The sequence below is a fragment of the Sturnus vulgaris genome, chromosome 4 (assembly GCF_052056855.1).
Source record: "Sturnus vulgaris isolate bStuVul1 chromosome 4, bStuVul1.hap1, whole genome shotgun sequence".
Taxonomy (NCBI): Eukaryota; Metazoa; Chordata; class Aves; order Passeriformes; family Sturnidae; genus Sturnus; species Sturnus vulgaris.
This window is the reverse complement of record NC_142246.1, coordinates 27,698,162-27,715,380: the sequence shown is the minus strand read 5'-3', so window position 1 is coordinate 27,715,380 and position 17,219 is coordinate 27,698,162. Positions and strand designations below refer to the sequence as shown.

General features: G+C 39.8%; 1 protein-coding gene across 3 annotated transcripts in view; it reads left to right on the top strand.

The window, feature by feature from the left end:
- The window catches only part of DLC1 (DLC1 Rho GTPase activating protein), a 216,252-nt gene that overhangs the window by 165,615 nt on the left and 33,418 nt on the right, over nucleotides 1-17,219 (top strand). Inside the window, exon 1 of one of the 3 annotated variants that reach the window (XM_088163411.1) lies at nucleotides 12,580-12,691. The exons of the other annotated variants lie outside the window; for them this stretch is intronic. Coding sequence (XP_088019537.1) covers nucleotides 12,679-12,691 — 13 coding nt within the window. The 5' untranslated portion in view covers nucleotides 12,580-12,678. Of the gene's footprint in view, nucleotides 1-12,579; nucleotides 12,692-17,219 lie in introns of those variants that run through there. 3 annotated transcript variants of the gene reach the window in all.

Below are 17,219 nucleotides of genomic sequence, written 5' to 3'. Positions count from 1 at the left end.
TGTTTTAAATTTTAAAGTTGTCATTTGAAATCTTAAAATCAAGGTGCATTTCTAAGGGAGGCATTTTAAAATGCTAGAGATTAAACTTGAAGCAGGAAACCTAAGCAAGACTTGTGGGTCATATTGTTACAATGATCTTTAAAATCTATGATCAATGATGTAAAAATATATAGACACTTTAATACTGGACTGTTTTCTGAAATTATGCTGCTACATTCTTTGACTATTATGTTTGTTTTCTTCTGTAGTATCTAGTATCCTGAATTCTGGTATATATGTGGAAACTGCCTAGATTTACAGTGTATTTGAGTACTCAGAATAATTTGTTTTACTTTTTTGTGGAGACGGTTTTTGGTTCCATGGTTTTGGAGTTCGTTGGTTTTGTTTGTTTGTTTGTGTTGTTTTGGTTTGGATTGTTGGGGTTTTTTTTGCCTAGGTCAAAGTCTAGTTTTGCAAACAAAGAAAAACACATTTGTTCTTAAACACCTGAATTTCTTGTTATGTTTGCACCACAAGAAGGTAACACTCCAGTTATGCTTCTAACTTAGTCTAGCTGAATCCCAAGTTCTTATTTCCCAGTATTTCCTTTGGTGCCTGGATCCAATTTGTCTTTCAGCATGAATTGGAGTAAAAGGCTGCTTCTCTCCACAGTCTGACATATTTAACAATACTCAAAAATGACAGCAGTAATCTATACTCTTATGCAGAGTGCAGATTTTCCAAAACATCTAAACTAGAGGCAAGCTGAGTATGATAAGCATTCTTAAATTGTTAGAAATTATATATATATAAATATAGATATATTCATACAATAGACACAGACAGACAGAAAATAGATCTTTATATCTTTTTATGTGTTTTATGTTCTCATTCACTTTTATAAAATATGAGGTAAAATGAAATCTGCAGAAAACAACACTTTTCATCTCCCCCAAAGCCATCTATCCAACTACCCAACTATCTAGTTCCCTTGCATATTAGGCAAAATCTCCATAAATTAAATCAAATAATAAAAACTTAATAAAGGTGGTTGTTTGCTGAGGTCAAATAATTCATATCAACTAAGAGGGGGCTAAACCTGAAAAGGTTCGTAAAATAACTTCATGTCTAACCCTAATTATTGCAAACAAAGATCAAAAGAAAAGCTTATCAAAAGTGGAGACAGTTTATTTCCATCTTGGAACAAAGGACAAAAGACACAGTGTCTTGTCCTTCCTTTGAGGTTTCGCTGTCAGCTCCTATCCACTCCCTTTCCTGATAGGTTGAAATATCTTGATGGCTGTTCTGTTGACTAAAACACAATAATCAATTCTGGGGAACATGTCAGCTACTTATTTTTATCACAGGAACAATGGAAATAGCATCACATTGTTAATGGAGGTAAAAGTGATTAAAAATACCCTTTTGAGTTTTCCTTTCTAGTTCCTATAGTCACAATGCACTGGAATTGATCCAGAACAAACTATGACTGTAGATACACACATTTTTACAGGAATCAGAGAACTTCAATTCATCTTTAGTCTATGAAGGAATGCTCGCTTTTTTAAAGCTGCTGCTGTATGAACCTAGAATAACTAGTTTGCTTTTTAATGTACATATTTATTTTTTCAGATTACTATTTCAAATCTAAAGCAGAGAAGAGGCATTTGTCTCTAAATTAGTCTTAGAGAGCATATTTATTTCTTCACACTATATGCATACAGAGTTGTAGTGGATTGACTGCTGGCCCTTTTTCCTCCTCACCAAAAATTCAATTAAGGCAATTCAATTAAGGAAACTGACTAAGAGCCTTTATTTGCCAACACTGCAAATTGCAGAGCTGAATTCTGTGACAGCACATAGAGTTTGCGTAGTACCATGTACTCAAAGGATACTTAGTAACTAAGTACAGAATGAAAAGGACATCACGCTCGTTGATAGCATCTTTAAAAGATATATTAAACTCGTGCATAAACTTCATAATATTTGCCTTGCCTAAAAAGATAGCATGAATTTCTCCAAAAATTTAAACAGGCACAGAATATTTTGTTCCCTGTCCAACGGAGAAATGCTATTGAGCACACCAATGTAAATATCCCTACTGTGTTTTTATTTCCTTATTAAAAAAAATAAATCCCTGTGTTGAAATTTAGGATATCATATCCTGAATAAGCTTCTTCATATAAAGATGGCTAAGAAAATATCATTCAAATGGATGAAACCTATTTCAGAGTTACAAAGATCAGATAAGCAGTGCTTGATGCACTCTGTTGAGACAAACCACTCATTCAGTGCCAAGTATTATTAAAAATTCATTTTCTTAGCTGACACTTGGACTTTTCATGAAGAGAAAGAATTATGAAAAGCCTTGCTGTTCTGATAATCTGTACTTCGATTTCTGGCATTATCAGTCAGATCAGAAACAGTGGGTACAAGTGGCCAGAGGATAAAGCACCAGCTTTTCATTCTTGAGGAGATATGCTTAATGGAATGAGTTTAAGAGTTTCAGATGAAGTGTGGCTGAGAACATAGAAATGGTGTGTTAAAGAGCCTGGAAATCCATCACCAAAAAACTAATGACATGATCCTGCAAGCATTTATACACTGAAATTTCAATATACCCTTCAAACCAAATAGAATTGCACACGTGAATTTGTACAAATGAGGTTTAAATTCTTTTCCATTCTTTAATAAACAAAGTCCTTTCTAACCAAGGAAGGAGAACTTGTAAGCTGACAAACACTATTTAATGCCAAATAATTTATCTGGGCTTTCCATAATGCCCTGCAATACATTAGAGTAGCTACAAATTGTAAGGTAGCGTCTCATTGGTTTAGTTTATACTCAGTGTACTCTGATAATGTTTGTCCTAACATAACTAATTGCTATGTAAGGCAATTCGAGCAGAAATTCATCAGGATACTTGAAGACCATTCTCTTTCCTCCTTCATTTAGTACATTTGTTCATATCCAAGGGTTCTGAGCACCGGATATCAACTGGCTCCATGGCAGCATTAAATTAATTGCTAGATTTCTGTTACTACAATTGCAGATACAGATTACTTGGTCACAATTCACTCAGTCTGGCAGTGTTCTCGTCTCTCAGTCTCCCAATATTTACATTTTGAATTCTAGATTCTCAGTTCCTTCTAGAGAATCTAGAAAGTCACCTCTCGGTTCCTCCTTTTGGGCTGTATGCTCTTCCCTCATTGGAGATCACTGTCCAACAGGTCTGGACCTAAAGTTCTGCCTGCTCATTACCTGGGCTGGCCAAAAGAAGAGAAAACAAGGAAAAGATCTAAGGAAGGCACTTCTTCCCCTTGCAACTGCTGTTAATAGAAGCTATCTGTAAAACGGAAAAGAAGACAAAGACAGAAGTGGGAGGAAAGGAAATGCGAAAAAAGAGGTGGAGAAGCTGGCAGTAGGTGTACTAAATACCCAGCATAGGTGCTACAGACGTGAAGATGAGAAATTCTTATTCAAGGTACAAAGCTTTTTACATGGCTTAGGAGGGAAGAGTGTTATCATAAGGCAACGCAAGAAGTTACTTTGCCCTTTACAAACAGATGGAGCACCCACGAATCCTAGGTTAGCTAAAAGGTTACCCTGGTGGGCAGGAACTCATTACCCCAGAAGCAAATCTAAGGATGAATTGCCCCTGTTCTCATTCTATATGCTAGCCAGGAAGTTTCCCTCATGCCTCAAATCTCATCATGAAGTCAGCTAACTTTGTGAAGTACAACAGAAATAGCAAAGGAGATAAACTACTGAGCATTTCAGAAACTTGTCTAGCATAAGGGTGAATACCAGTTTGGGGATTTGGTTCATTTTTTTACATATTTGCAATCACATAATCTTCTTGTCCTTGATATAAAACCACAATCAAAACAGTATATGATTTTGGGACATCTGGCTCATAATTTTTTGACAAGTGGGATTCGCCCTAGGCCAGGTGACACGTGGCTTTTATTTCAAAATATTTCCCTAATAATTTGATTCACTTCATCAGCTCAGAAATTCCATATTCTAACCTGTTAGCATCTAAATTTATTTTTTAGAGATTTTTTTTTTAGTGCTAACACTGATTTACATTGAGGAGCTAAGTTTCTTAGATCTTAGGTTATTAAGTTTGTAAGGTCAATATGGCATGCACGACAGATTACAAAAATCAACTGGTAAATCAGATGGAAAGTTCTGCCTATACACCTTTCATTGTTTATATTTCCCGACTAGAAATCAGAGGCCAGGAGCAGTGTTAATCTTGAGATCTATAGTTGGAAAAATAAAGATTCCTCAGCAAAGAAAATTGAGAATATTTCTGTACTCTAGCACTGCTCACGAGAAATACAATTCTACTGAGTGATGTAAAGGCTCTTGTTTCAAAGGAGGGAAAGTTCTGGTTTGAGCATGAAAGGTCCAGGATGTCCTATCACTGTTAATCACTTGCCCCATTGATCCTAGCACAGGTCTGTCCCAGGCTGTCTTGAAACTCTCTGAAGCCTCTGATCACTCTGAAGTGATCAAACAAAAAGCAGGTTAGCTCAAGGAAATTTTTTCCCCATATTACTTTTCTCAAAATGGATCCTTATAATTTTAAAGTACAAGACTAGAAATGACCCAAACCCTTGTTAGCACTGCGTCCTGTAAATGTTGTTCATAGTTTTAACTTCCTTTTCTGTGAAGAAATAATCAGGTTCTATAGAAGCTTAAGGCTTCTTATTTTCTACCATCCATCATATGTAGTAATGAATCTTCAATAAAATCAGCAGAAACAAAAGACCCATAAAATCCAATGGCAAAAAGATTTTTAAAACATCCAAGTATTTGTTCCACATATGTAACTTTTCAGACATCCACAGAGGGCATCATATGACTGGTGCAGCTGGCCACTTGGTGGTCATGGAAAAGGAAAGCGTTTCTTCAGAATACATCTGCTGCTATACTAAAGGTGTCATACAGAAATGTGAAACATTTGCTATTGAATTAAATAAGATAAAATTTGCCTGTCATCAATTTTTCGTGTCTAACAGTAACAAGATGCATAACTCTTGCAAATTACTGTGCAACCACTGGCTTTTAAAAAGACCAACTACAACAGGAAAGAATCTGTTTCATAGCATGTTTGACTTAAAATAATAGAAAGCAAGTATAGGGATTACTTTGTTGGTCTAGTGACAGAACTATTGTAAAATTTAATACAACAGCATGGTAACCTCAGTTTATCAGGTGTATTGGGCAAAGAGATTTTGGTTAAAGCATTCTCCAATCACTGCTATCTGTATTTACATTTTGAAGTTAAATGCAAAAAAAAAAAAAAAAGACACAAAAGACATTTCAGAATATGACAGAACCCTGATTTTTTTTTCTTTAACAAAAATAATGCTTTTTCATATATTCCCAGTCATAGCAAATAGGAGTTTGGGTTTTTTTAATTCAAAATGTAGGTATTCAAAAACTGCTGTGGGCTAAGATTAGATATAAGAGATTTATCTCTTTCAAGAATTAACTAATTTACCATATGTCTTTGTAAAATGATATGAAGACAAAAGTAAAACCTCAGAAACAAGGAGAGTAGAAAAGGTAGCCCTTCATAATGTGACAGTGTTGAAATATGAAAGCACACTAACCACTTTCCATGTTTCTTTTTCTTGTGGTCATGTAACAGTATATGAGACTTTGTTTTTAAAACACGAAAGCCCCTATTAACATGTCAGTCACTTCTATGCATTGTATTATGTTCACAAATAACATCATGCAATACTTTCACTCTCTAACATACTGGCATAAAAAGAGAAATGTAGCAAGAAGAAGGAGGAAGCATTTTTCAGCTAAACTGACCATCCATTTAGAATTCATAATCCTAAATTTTAAGGTGATGAATGAGCATCCCAATAATTCTGTTACTCCTCCTAATCCTCGTCAGGTCTTGAATTCGTTGACGAAGTCCAAACAGCCACTTCTTTCTGCCTGATCCCCTCCCCTTGCTTTTGCTGGCTCTCATTCAAGTCAGGATCACATTTATCTGAGCAATATACACCTAATAAATCTTCCCCAACTCAGTGTGTTCTTGCTGGCACGACAGCAAGCTTCCCCCTCCATTTCTCTTGTCTTTCCTCAGACATCATTATGGGTGTTGACACTCTAGCAAGTTACTTAAGGTGCTCTTAAATAACTGTCTGCATGTACACATCTCCCAGTAAAAGGCAAGGTAATTGCTGCTAGAAGCTGGGTTTCAGTTACAATAAGCAAGAGCATGGGCATGGACAATGAAAAGAAGCAGCCGAACTAGCAATCTGCAAGAGGATTTTTATTAGACATAAATAAAAATAATTCCATACGGTACTTTCCATAGTACTTCTCAAACACTCTGCAAAAAAGCATGTACTGTTCTCCCTAATTTATCGAAGGAAAAATGAAGTATGAAAGGGGGAATAGATAGACCAAGGCTGCCTGATAGGTTAGAGCTAGACTGCAGATAGGTATTTTGGGTCTCAGTCTACTGTGCTGTCAAGAACAGGACCAAGGATTATGAATCTATTATGACTTACACCGGACCTCACTTTGCTCACTGGGTTTATTAACATGTGTCTTCTTTCTTCCCTGTCTCTGTAGCTTCACATAACGTTAACAACAGCTACTCTCCATGCTGTAGTACTGAGCTAGTACCTCCCCTGTAGAATGCTGATGTGAAATTAGCCATCACCATGTATGTCTTCCAGTTGCCATAGCTATCATGCTTTACTGAGTCATGGGTTCAAAATTATTTCCTGAGTCCTGGAGATTTCCCCAAGGCTAAAACAGCAACAGTCTCTCACATAATGGGTCAACTGGTCCAGGTGGGTGCATATGCTTATTTCCTCCAGAGGAAATAAGTTTAATGAATATAGAGTTCATTTAGGTAAAAAGTCTTGGATCGCACAAGATGGAAGATAGAAATAAGAAAAAATTTGCTTTTGAAAAGAATTTTTTCATTGTTCATAATTTTTTACTCAATATAATTTAAAATATTCCCAATCAAAAATAAATAAATAAATAATTTTTTTTAAAAGCCCACCCCAAAACCTTTATTTCCTTTCCTTTACTCTTTTTAACTCCACCTGGACACTACAGCCCCAGCATCTCATGCTGAAAAGTCTATTATCTCATGTGTAATATAACAACACAGCTGCTTCATAAACCAATTTTTAACCACTGCTTTGACATGTTTAAGGCATCAGTCTTTCAGTTTTCATCTACTCTAGTGGCCGATTTACATTTTACTTCTTGTTTAATGAAAGGTTACTGTTGTCTCTGTAAAAGCTGACCTTTTTTCTTCATCAGACTGGAGGTCATGCATGAAAAAAGAATGAGGTTTAAAGAAATGCATCTTAACATTGGAATGCCTTGGAAACTAAATGTGCAAAGTAAAATCTACTTGCTTTAAAAATAAAGAGTGAAGAGTAGGTTGATTCAGTAATGATATAGCTGCTGTCACAAGAACACAGAGTGAAAACGAGAGCATTGTTCTGAAAAAAATTAATTTCCCAGGCAACACAAGCTTTATCCCTGTCATCATTTTACACCACCATCAAGTTGCTCATCTTTTGATCATTTTGTAATATATATTTTGAGTAAAACCATCCTTTGTCCTGTCTTCCTCTCACATTTGATTGGACGCTGTGATTTGTAAGCACAGAGAACTTGGGTGAGACTCTGGCACCAATGTTGCCTTTTAAATGACCCAAAAAGAAAGGAGAGGGCTCCGAGATGACTCCTGGTGCCATGGAACTCTGCTGCCACACAGCCACCAAGGCAATTACCACCACTACACCTAGGGATGGTGCTTTGGCCAAGACAACCTTCATTACAGCTTTCTCTAATGCAGTGTAACAGTCAGTCCCCCTTAACTTGCATATCCATTAGGTCTCACTTACACAACCATTTTTGCCACACACATGCAGAGGTTTTAATCCTGATAATTTCAGGTTCAGATTCCTTTTTGTGAAGCAGTGATCAATTATGGATGCTGTCTTTATCAGTAACAGTACAGTTATTCTGATTTTTCCTAAATATAAGGAAGAAGGATTTCTATGTGTCACAAGCCATATACTTACTCTGGATCATCTCTGAGTTCTCATCACAGTTTGGAAATTCTAACTATGCTTCTCTAAGCACTTCTTCTAGATAAGGTTTAGTTTACCTACTTTTCCTATTTTCTTGAACATTAAATTCAGTTGGTTATTTTTGCAAAGGTGAATCACCTTTTTAAGGTAAAAATACAGCTTTTAATTGAAGGGAAGGCTGACCCATTAACAGCAGAAAATTCTGCAGTCTTTAAAAATAAACCTTCACCTGTGACAGCATCTTAACCACAATAGGGGAAAGATACCCTACGTCTCTACCAATATCTATGAACTAATGGTATTTCATGTAAGCTAAAAGGCATATCTTCTCTGTTTAAAATGGACTGAAAATACTGATTTTCTCTCCTATTTTATTTTACCATATTTATATTTTATCAACTTGTATCTTTGTCAATTTAATTTTATTTTTGTTTCTTATTCTGTTGTGCCTTTATAGAATAGTCTTTCTTAAATACAGTGTGAACTTGGTTATTTCATTTCCAGCCTGAACTGCTGAACTCACAGTTTGATGTTTGATGGTATTCAAAAGTAGGCAAAAGCACAGAGCTCTTACCTCTTGTTTTAAAATAGCTGCTTATAACAAAGCAAGGTTAATTTTCTTTATTGCTTTTACTGTTTAAAAAAAGGGGGAAGACACTCAACTGAATGTTGTCTGAGATCAGCTACAAGAGTCTAATATACATGACAAGCTGGTAACATTTCTGATAGTGTTCATCTTTATAGGAAGATTTCTAGAGCAGAGAGCCCATAAATTACACTCTGCAGAGCCGCACCTGTTTCTGCAATATAGTGAATTTACTATATGTTTTGTTAAAAAGTATTTTGGGTAGATGCTTTCATTTTGTGATTCTCGAGTAGGTGAAACCATGTCTTTCCTTCTCTGGAAGCAAGGCACTGTTAGTATCACTTATCTCTGCAAAGTGATAGTGCAAACACTCTGTCAAGAGGCCTGAACAATTACAGACTTCTTTAAGTAATTACTTTCAGTAAAGTCAAGTGCTAGAAAATTCAGACTTAATTCTTTCACTGACAATGGTTGGGACATGAAAGTCCTTCGGGCTGTGGAAATACTACATACAAATATACCCCAGTCCAGAGGGAATCCAAGCCCAGAACCAGAGGCCTGGAAACTCGGTTTGAAACTGCTCCATAATCTATCATGCTGCTGCTAAGAGGATATTAATACAGCATTTAGAATTGCAGTCATGTGTCTGACAATCCTGTGTTTGTACCAGCAGGTCAGTTGACTAATTGTGAATTGGAACTTCTCTGTGTACTGCACTATGTAGAAGAAAAAGGATGACAGGGGTACAGTTAACCATTAAGACATTTGGGCCTGGGAGGGAAAGCAGAGGACAATCAGGTCCTTATTATTAGATGCCTTCCTGCAAATCATTCCCTTATGCAGTCACAACAGAAGGAGAATTCACCTTTTAAACTGAGTAATTGTGCCTGTCGGGCAACCCTTTACAATTACTTTACCATCCAGCAAGAGCTCATTGATTGCATTAAGGATAACAGTACTCCACAGAAACAATCCTCTTAGGCAGGCTACTTCCAAAATCCTGTGTCTCTGTCAGGCAGCTGCCTGCTCTTTGAATAGCCAGAGAGATAAAGAAATAAAAATATTAAAGGCCAAAGCTCTCCTGATTTCACAACACTCTTTAAAGCCGGATGAGTGATTAGGGTGGTTGTAGCTTGTTAAACACCCATGCCTCAGGTGGAATGCTCCTCTGAGCACGTTTTACAGCAAATGTGAGACTGGTGCCTTGCTTCAGCTCCAAAAATACGCCTGCTTAAGCAGCCCTATAGAATTCCAAGTTAAAATGCAAGCCCGAGTGACTGTGTGTCTTCAGCACTTGATAACAAACTACAATCAAAGCCTTTCTCTTTTAGATTACCAGCAATAATCTAATCCAGGTCAGTGATAATCCTCCAGCATCTATTTAGCAATGATCCCAACAAACAGACTGCTCCATCACAAAAGTCACTGTTTCTGACATGGCTGCAGAGACTGAGTGAGAATGGAGAATCCTCCTTTACTGTGCAAGCTAATTAGATTTGCAAGTAGAACAGGAGTGCTGAACTAAAGCACAAGCATAGTGTTTCATTGTCAGCATCCTCTTCAATAGCATTCATCTGCTATTTAATAAAGTGGTAGAGGGGAGAATGATAACCCTTGATTTAATTACTGAGAGTTTCCCATCTTCTGTGTCTGGGACACATTTGTCAAGTATTCACCAAACTTATCATTCACCCCTCTCAGAATACTCAAATGAAACTGACTTCAAATTCATGATTTGCAGCTATTACACAACCTTCTCAATTTGGATTTTACTTCTCTATTGTACATGTCTCCTCTCCTTTTTATATTTTTTGAGTTCCCTTTCACAATGCCAAGTTCTCCCAACCTTTCCCATTTTTTCTATGAAGTCCATTCTCTCCTCCTTCAAAAGTTTCCTGTGGGTCCTATACAAAAGCTTCCTATACAAAATGAAGGCTTGGTCCAGGAAGCAGCTTCAGCAGTCTGTGTTTACAGGAACAAACCCTGATATTTACAGAGGGTATTAACTTGACACTCAGTGGTCTCCAGGTTCCAGCATTAATATTGTGATAGAAATGCCTTTGGGCCAGCATGTTTCCCTACATGTTCTTGATTTTTTTTTTTTCCTTTCCCCACCACCTTTATTTTGAGGATACTTATTGGAGAAAATTATTCCTTTTTTTTTTCTTTTTCTTTCTTTTTTTTCCCCTGGAATTCAGACTGAAAATCATACATAATATGCAACCAGTATACTTCATCTCATCAGGACTACTCTGTCACTTACAAGTCTACCAACTGCATAAAATGAAAGACAATACATACAGAAAGCCGATTAGAATGGGATTACTTTGACTGTCCAACAGCTGGGGCATAGCATATGTCTGTCTTCCCCATGCTAGAGTTAGGAATTAACATTTTATGTGCCTGACCTATCTAATAAACATATATTCTGACCTTACAAGAAACATTCAAAAATGAAGGTAAGTGTGGCCATGCCAAAAAGTGCATGAGCCAGGTTAGATACGAAGAGGTAATTGATTAAGCAGGTAACATATGTAAAGTTAAGCTCGAAGATATAGTGCATTTCCATCCTCTTCTGGGCTATTAAAGTAAATTAATGACCTAGAGTTGTGTAGGGGTTTCCAGAAACAACACTACAATGGCCAACTGGCCACAGTTTGCAGCCTTTAGAAGGGGGAGATGTTTATTCTTCAGGAAAATTCCAGCTCAAGCATCTCATTATGTATACTTTATATCTGTATTCATAGTGCAGAAATGACAACTGAACGTTAGAATAACACCAATGAGTATAAAATATGAGGTTGGCTTGGAAGAAAATGAACCAATCATAATTTTGACAGGGTCCAGATATTTTCAAATTTTCACAATACTTTTTCCATGCTTATAGTTTGGCAGCTGCTCAAAAGTACCTGTTTTGTGCCATTTTACAATCCTGAATGTGTCAACCAACCAACAAGCATTCAAAAAAATTTTGCAAAATATTAAGGGGAATAAGTGGTGTAGGTAGTAACTCTGAGACCACAGAGCTATGAAGACAGGCTTTGCTTCACTATCTCCAAGATTTGCCTATCACTGTGCTGTGGTCCCCATAGGAAAAATACTTTGTTTTCCGTCCAGGTTCAGACTGAGACTTTGATGGTGCCCAAGAAATTTCACAGCACTCTTCAGAACGCTGTCTGGAGAGGGAGGGACTGGCATGCCCTGGCCACCCTGCAAGGCTTGCTTCTGGCTGAAGGCTCAGCATCCCCCATGCCTTGGGCTGCCCAGACAGTTCCAAACCTCTCCAATTTATAATATCAAGGAGCCATGATGACTTTTCAGCCAACTCTCTTCTCTGTGTTTCCTGGAAAAAGTATTGAGAGCTTCACTTTTGATAAACCTGTCCACCCTAAGAGCTGACAGCCATTAAAAACCAAAGGAAACAAAAGGCACAGAAGCCTTTAGGTCCTCTTTGACTGCATTACCTTTGATTTGTGTAATTCCCCTGGACTGCCCAGACGTGCAGTGGAGGGACAGGGGAGAGGGGTGCGTATGTGAGTGTGCACGAGTGTGTGTGTGTGTGTAGGTGTGTGTGTGTGTGTGTGTGTGTGTGTGTGTGTGTGTGTATGCCCGGGTGTGTGTGTATGGATGTGTGTGTGCCCGGGTGTGTGTCTCTGTGTGTCTGTGTCTGTGTGTGTGTCTGTGTGTCCGTGTCCGGTGTGTCCGTGTCCGGTGTGTCCGTGTGCGCTGTGTCCGCGCGTGTCCCCGCTCCCTCTGTCGCGGCCGGGGCCGTGGCCAGGCAGGGTGCCCGCCCTCGGGGGTCTCTGGGGGCTCGGAGCGGAGCGGGCCGGGGGCGGGGCGGCTCCGGGGGCGGGGGCGGTGAGGGAGGGGGCCGGGCGGGCGCTGCGCTGCTCCGCGGCCGGTGTCACTTGCGAGCCGCCGCCGCCGCGCAGGCAGGCGGGCAGGCGGGCAGGGACGCAGCCAGCCGGCCCCGCAGGCAGCGCCGCGGAGCCACCGCGGCCGGCGGAGACCATGATCCTCACACGTAAGCTCGGGGATCCCCTGCCGGCCCGTTTTGGGGGGTGGTGGCGGCGCGCCGTGGGGCGCAGGCTCCGCGGGAAGTGCCGTGGGGGCAGCGCGTGGGGCAGAGGGGGACGGGATCCGCTCGTGTTATCCCGCAGATCCCGGGAAGGGGCGCTGGCAGGGGGCGGCTGCCCCGTCCCGCCGTGCGGTGCGTCCCCAGCCGCGGTCCCGGCCCCGCCGCCCGCCCGTGTGCGCGGTGGGAAGCGCCGTCGGGGCGGCAGCAGCCCCGGGTCAGAGGGAGCGCTCCGGGAGCCCGGGATTGCCGCTGTGTCTGGGAAGCGCGGCCGAAAGGGTTAACACGCGGCAGTACCGCGGGCGCGGAGCGCTGCTTGAGATGCGACTGCTCCCTGAAGATCACCGTGGCGCATCTTTCTCTTTTTTTAATTGTTTTTGGGTTTTTTTGTTTGTTTGTTTGTTTGGTGGTTTGGGTTGGTTTTTGTTTGGTTTTTTTTTTCCCGTTTCCTTTTTTCTCCCTGTAATTTTCGTCTCTCTCTATTTTGGGTGGGGGTTTTTTGGGTTCTTTTGTTTTTTTTTTTCCTTTTCTGGGAGCCCTTGCGAGACAGGAACCGTCGAGTTCCTTTTGAAGTTTTCCGTAATTAGCCCGATGGCCTCCAGGAGCCCGGTGGCTCCCCCCGTGCGGCCGTGGCCAGCCCTGATGTCACCCCCGGCAGCTTTGATCCCGGTGGAGGAGCAGCACCTCCTGCCAGACGGGCTCACCCCTACCCCCCTCTTCCTTTTTCCCTTCTCGAGGAAAACAGAAAGCCGATGCCGTTTTCCAGTCGGTCAGTTTTACGTCCCTCTCTTTCTTTGCAAACCACTGCAATGACTTGGTGCCACCGAAACTGTGAAGTTGTTGAGCGATGTGTTGAGCCTAATGAGCTCTGTTGCCAGTCAAGGCTCTTACTATTGGTACAACAGGTTTCTTTCGGGATTTTTGCCCCCTCATATTCTTTTCGGGAAGATTTGAAGAAATAGCTACATTTAAGCAATTACTTAACTATGTCAGAAGGTTTTGCCTGATGTGTCATAGTACTTAACATGCCAGATTTGAAAGACTGAAGAATGCAATTTTATCTTAGCCGTCAATTATAGATGTTTTTAATTTTTTTGCAGGAATAAGTGTGATCTGTTTGAATTGCCCTGCCCTGATCAAGAAATTCCTAACAGCAGTTTAGTAACAATTCTCTGAGTCAGGTTATGCTTTAAGGCTGTTTGTAGTGAATTTAAGGAAGATAATAGGCAGATATCTTATGAGCCTCTGAGTATGAATCTGTCAACAGCTCAGTGCCAGACTGATTCAGCATCTGTCTGGCAAGCAGGCCACTACTGGCTGACAGCACATGGAGTTGGTATTAGGTGTGTCTGTTGATTCTACAGCTGTAGCCTGCTGTCGTGTATCTATCAGGTATTATAACTGCAATTCTCTAGGCATCCTGCTCTGCATCTCCAGTAGAAGCAACAAAAACAAAAAGAAAAAGGCTGAGATGGCCAGTAAGTGTGATGGATGTCTCTCAAATTAGCAGGTTCGGGTTACTACTTTAGTTTGTTGATGGGATTGTAATTAGGACTGAGATTCTTTGATTATAGAATACAGTATATGCAAGAGAAGATATAGATATTGTTTTGACAAGATTCCTTTCACCTACAAGTTCATAGAAATCAGAGCATTTAGAGCTACCTGTTGTGGCCTCTAGGACTTCTTGATCTCATCTTCTTTTAAAATAACTTGGGTTGTTAATTGATACTTTTTAATCAAAAGGAAGTGCCGATACATTGTTTTAAACACGATAAGGTTTAAACTTTCTACATGGCATAAAATGTCATTTCTAAGTGGCTGGTAGCTAACAGCAAGAACATATCTGGTGGTTTTATTTGGTTTTATTTCTCAGTAGTGTAGATTCAGTCTAGGATTTTTAATTCTTGAGTCAGGGTCTCCCCCGCCACTTCTGCAGCTGCCCTTGCTGGGCCAGAGAGGAAGACTGATGGTACTCATGGAAACTCACAATGCCCAGTGTATTCTGCCTCTGGTAGGGAGTGGAAAAAAGGTACTGTAGTTGTACTCATGCACTAATCTTGAATGTTTATATTAAGATTCCTAGAAAAAGGAGATGAGGTGGCTTGGTTTTACTTTTCTGGTCCTTCTGATTCATTACGTTCTAGGCAGTGGTTTGTTTGAGGCATGTGAATTTATGAGTTCCGCAAATATTTAGAGATGCAGTTTGCACTATGAAGTTGGAGATTTTTCTAGGCAGGATACCCACAGTATGTTATGTTTGTGCTTCTTGAGAGATTCAGACTTCTCTTCCAATTCTCCTCTGATGGGAGTTGTGCTACTGGCTTGAGCATAAACACAATGCACCCTTGGCTGGTTAAAAGGAGACAGAGGAAGAGAACTCATGTGCTTAACAGGATGGTCCTGTACTGTAAACAAGCACTTTTCATGCTTAACTATCCTTCCTAGCGACAGGAAGAAGGAAATGAGGCTATGCAAAAGGACCCTGACACATTTCAGACAATGCCAGACCCACCCTAGCATTCATACAGTATGGCCAGAAGACTTGGGGAAATTAAAATAACTTCAGATGTTTCCCCTTCCTTCTTGTGCATGTTATAGAAATACAGCAATCAAATGATACACAGTTCACAGAAAATTTGCTGTTTTGATCTCCACTAAATAAAGAAATCATGCCCTGTATAATTTATATCTATCCTTTAGGTATGATATTGGTCTGCTTACAGTTTGAATCTCAGCGTTTCAATGTGAATTATTTACAAAATTCTATATTCTCTACAATAATGCAGTGAGTGTAGATATACAGTAATTTTGATAATTTCAGCAATTCCAGGAATATTTCTTGCTTGTACCTAACCACTCAGTAATTCTGCATGGTGCAGGGTATCAGGATTGTCTTGCATGTTTTTTGATTTCCAAAGTTTTTTGCCAAGTTTTTCTTTTTTTAACTTTTTAAAAATTTTATTTTCTCATCTACTTTCCCTCCCTCTCCTGTTTGAAGGAAAAAACAAATCTGCCTTCAATGATGAGCAATTCTTATGAAAGAGGCACAGGATTGAGGTGTGATTGGAACTTTCTGGTTCTTTTCTTACTCTGCCAATCTTGCTGACAGTGCTACCCTATCCCACTCATCATATCTTTGAAACTAGTAGATCTGCTAATACAGTATACCATTGGCAGAACTGGCAGAACCAAAAGAGAGTTGGCAACGACTTAGCCAGCCAGCTATAATTCACTGAGTTTCCTTATCTGAAAGTTACAGGTAATACTACAGACCATTCGGAGCTACTCTGGTGCCTTTAGAAGAAGGGAAGGACTGTGGTAGGTGAGACAGGATCAGGAAAAAGTTTTATCTGGTCTCTCTCCTAATAAAGACACAATAGGACGGCTCACTTAGTTCTTGTAGGGCATTTTTTTAATGTCTAAAAGGTTGCAGAGTTCAATAGGGTTTAAATGTATTTATTTTACAGTTGTATAAATCTTTCTGTTCAAATGCAGTAGTCTGTACTAAGAATGATTCCTGGGGACACACATGAAGGACATTTGCTGAAGCCAGTGGTAGACACAGTTCGACCTTCCTAGACCTGTTCTTGTAATTTACTGATGTTTCAGGATTAACAAAAATACCCTCCCTCCTCCTGCATCGCATTTTTGCATTTTGGAGATGTTCTCTCTTTGACCCTGTGGACCCATAGAGCTGGATGCTCTGCTGACCACCCTTCCCTCTGTTCTCCATGAGTTCTAAGAACAGATTTCCTATGCACATAACAGACAAAAAACTTTCCAGTGTAAAGCATCATGATCTGTTTTAACTTTCCTTCTTCTTCCATCCATACAAAATGTGACCCTTAGATCTTGTACTGAGAGAGTGTTTTCAAGTATGTAGTGTCACAGACAATACTGTAACTGTCTCTTATATCTGAAAAGAGGATGTACATAGTAATATTTGCTTTGGAAAAATCCATGTTTGTATCATTAGTTCTGCGTCAGGGAAGAAGGCATTTGTCTGTGATGCAATTAGCTCACTGCCACTGGTGTTTTGTATCTAGTGTTGTATCATCCACAGAGAATGTAGTTTGGGACTGGATCATCAATGAGGTTGGCTGTAAATGGTTATGATCATTCTGCCATAGAGTTCTTCCTACATGTGTGGATAGTTTTGAGACTGAGGCTTAACAAGCTCAAAGAAGTAACTGTCTAGAAAATCCATTTTCTTTTGTATGAACCATGGGGCCAGTTCAGATCAGTTCTTACAGCATTGTTATTTCCTAGATCTGAACAGGTAGCCCACATTTTTTGCCCTTTTTAGATGAAGTATCTGTCGTGCTGGGCCGACTCACTTTAGCCTCCCTCTGGAGCTGAGTGAGGCTTTGAGCTGAGCTTTGCACACTGTGTGAGCATGCACACCACGACAGCTGGGGTAATTGGAGGATGTTCATGCTGGGCTTGGGAGTAGCAATGGTTAATGTTTGCCCTT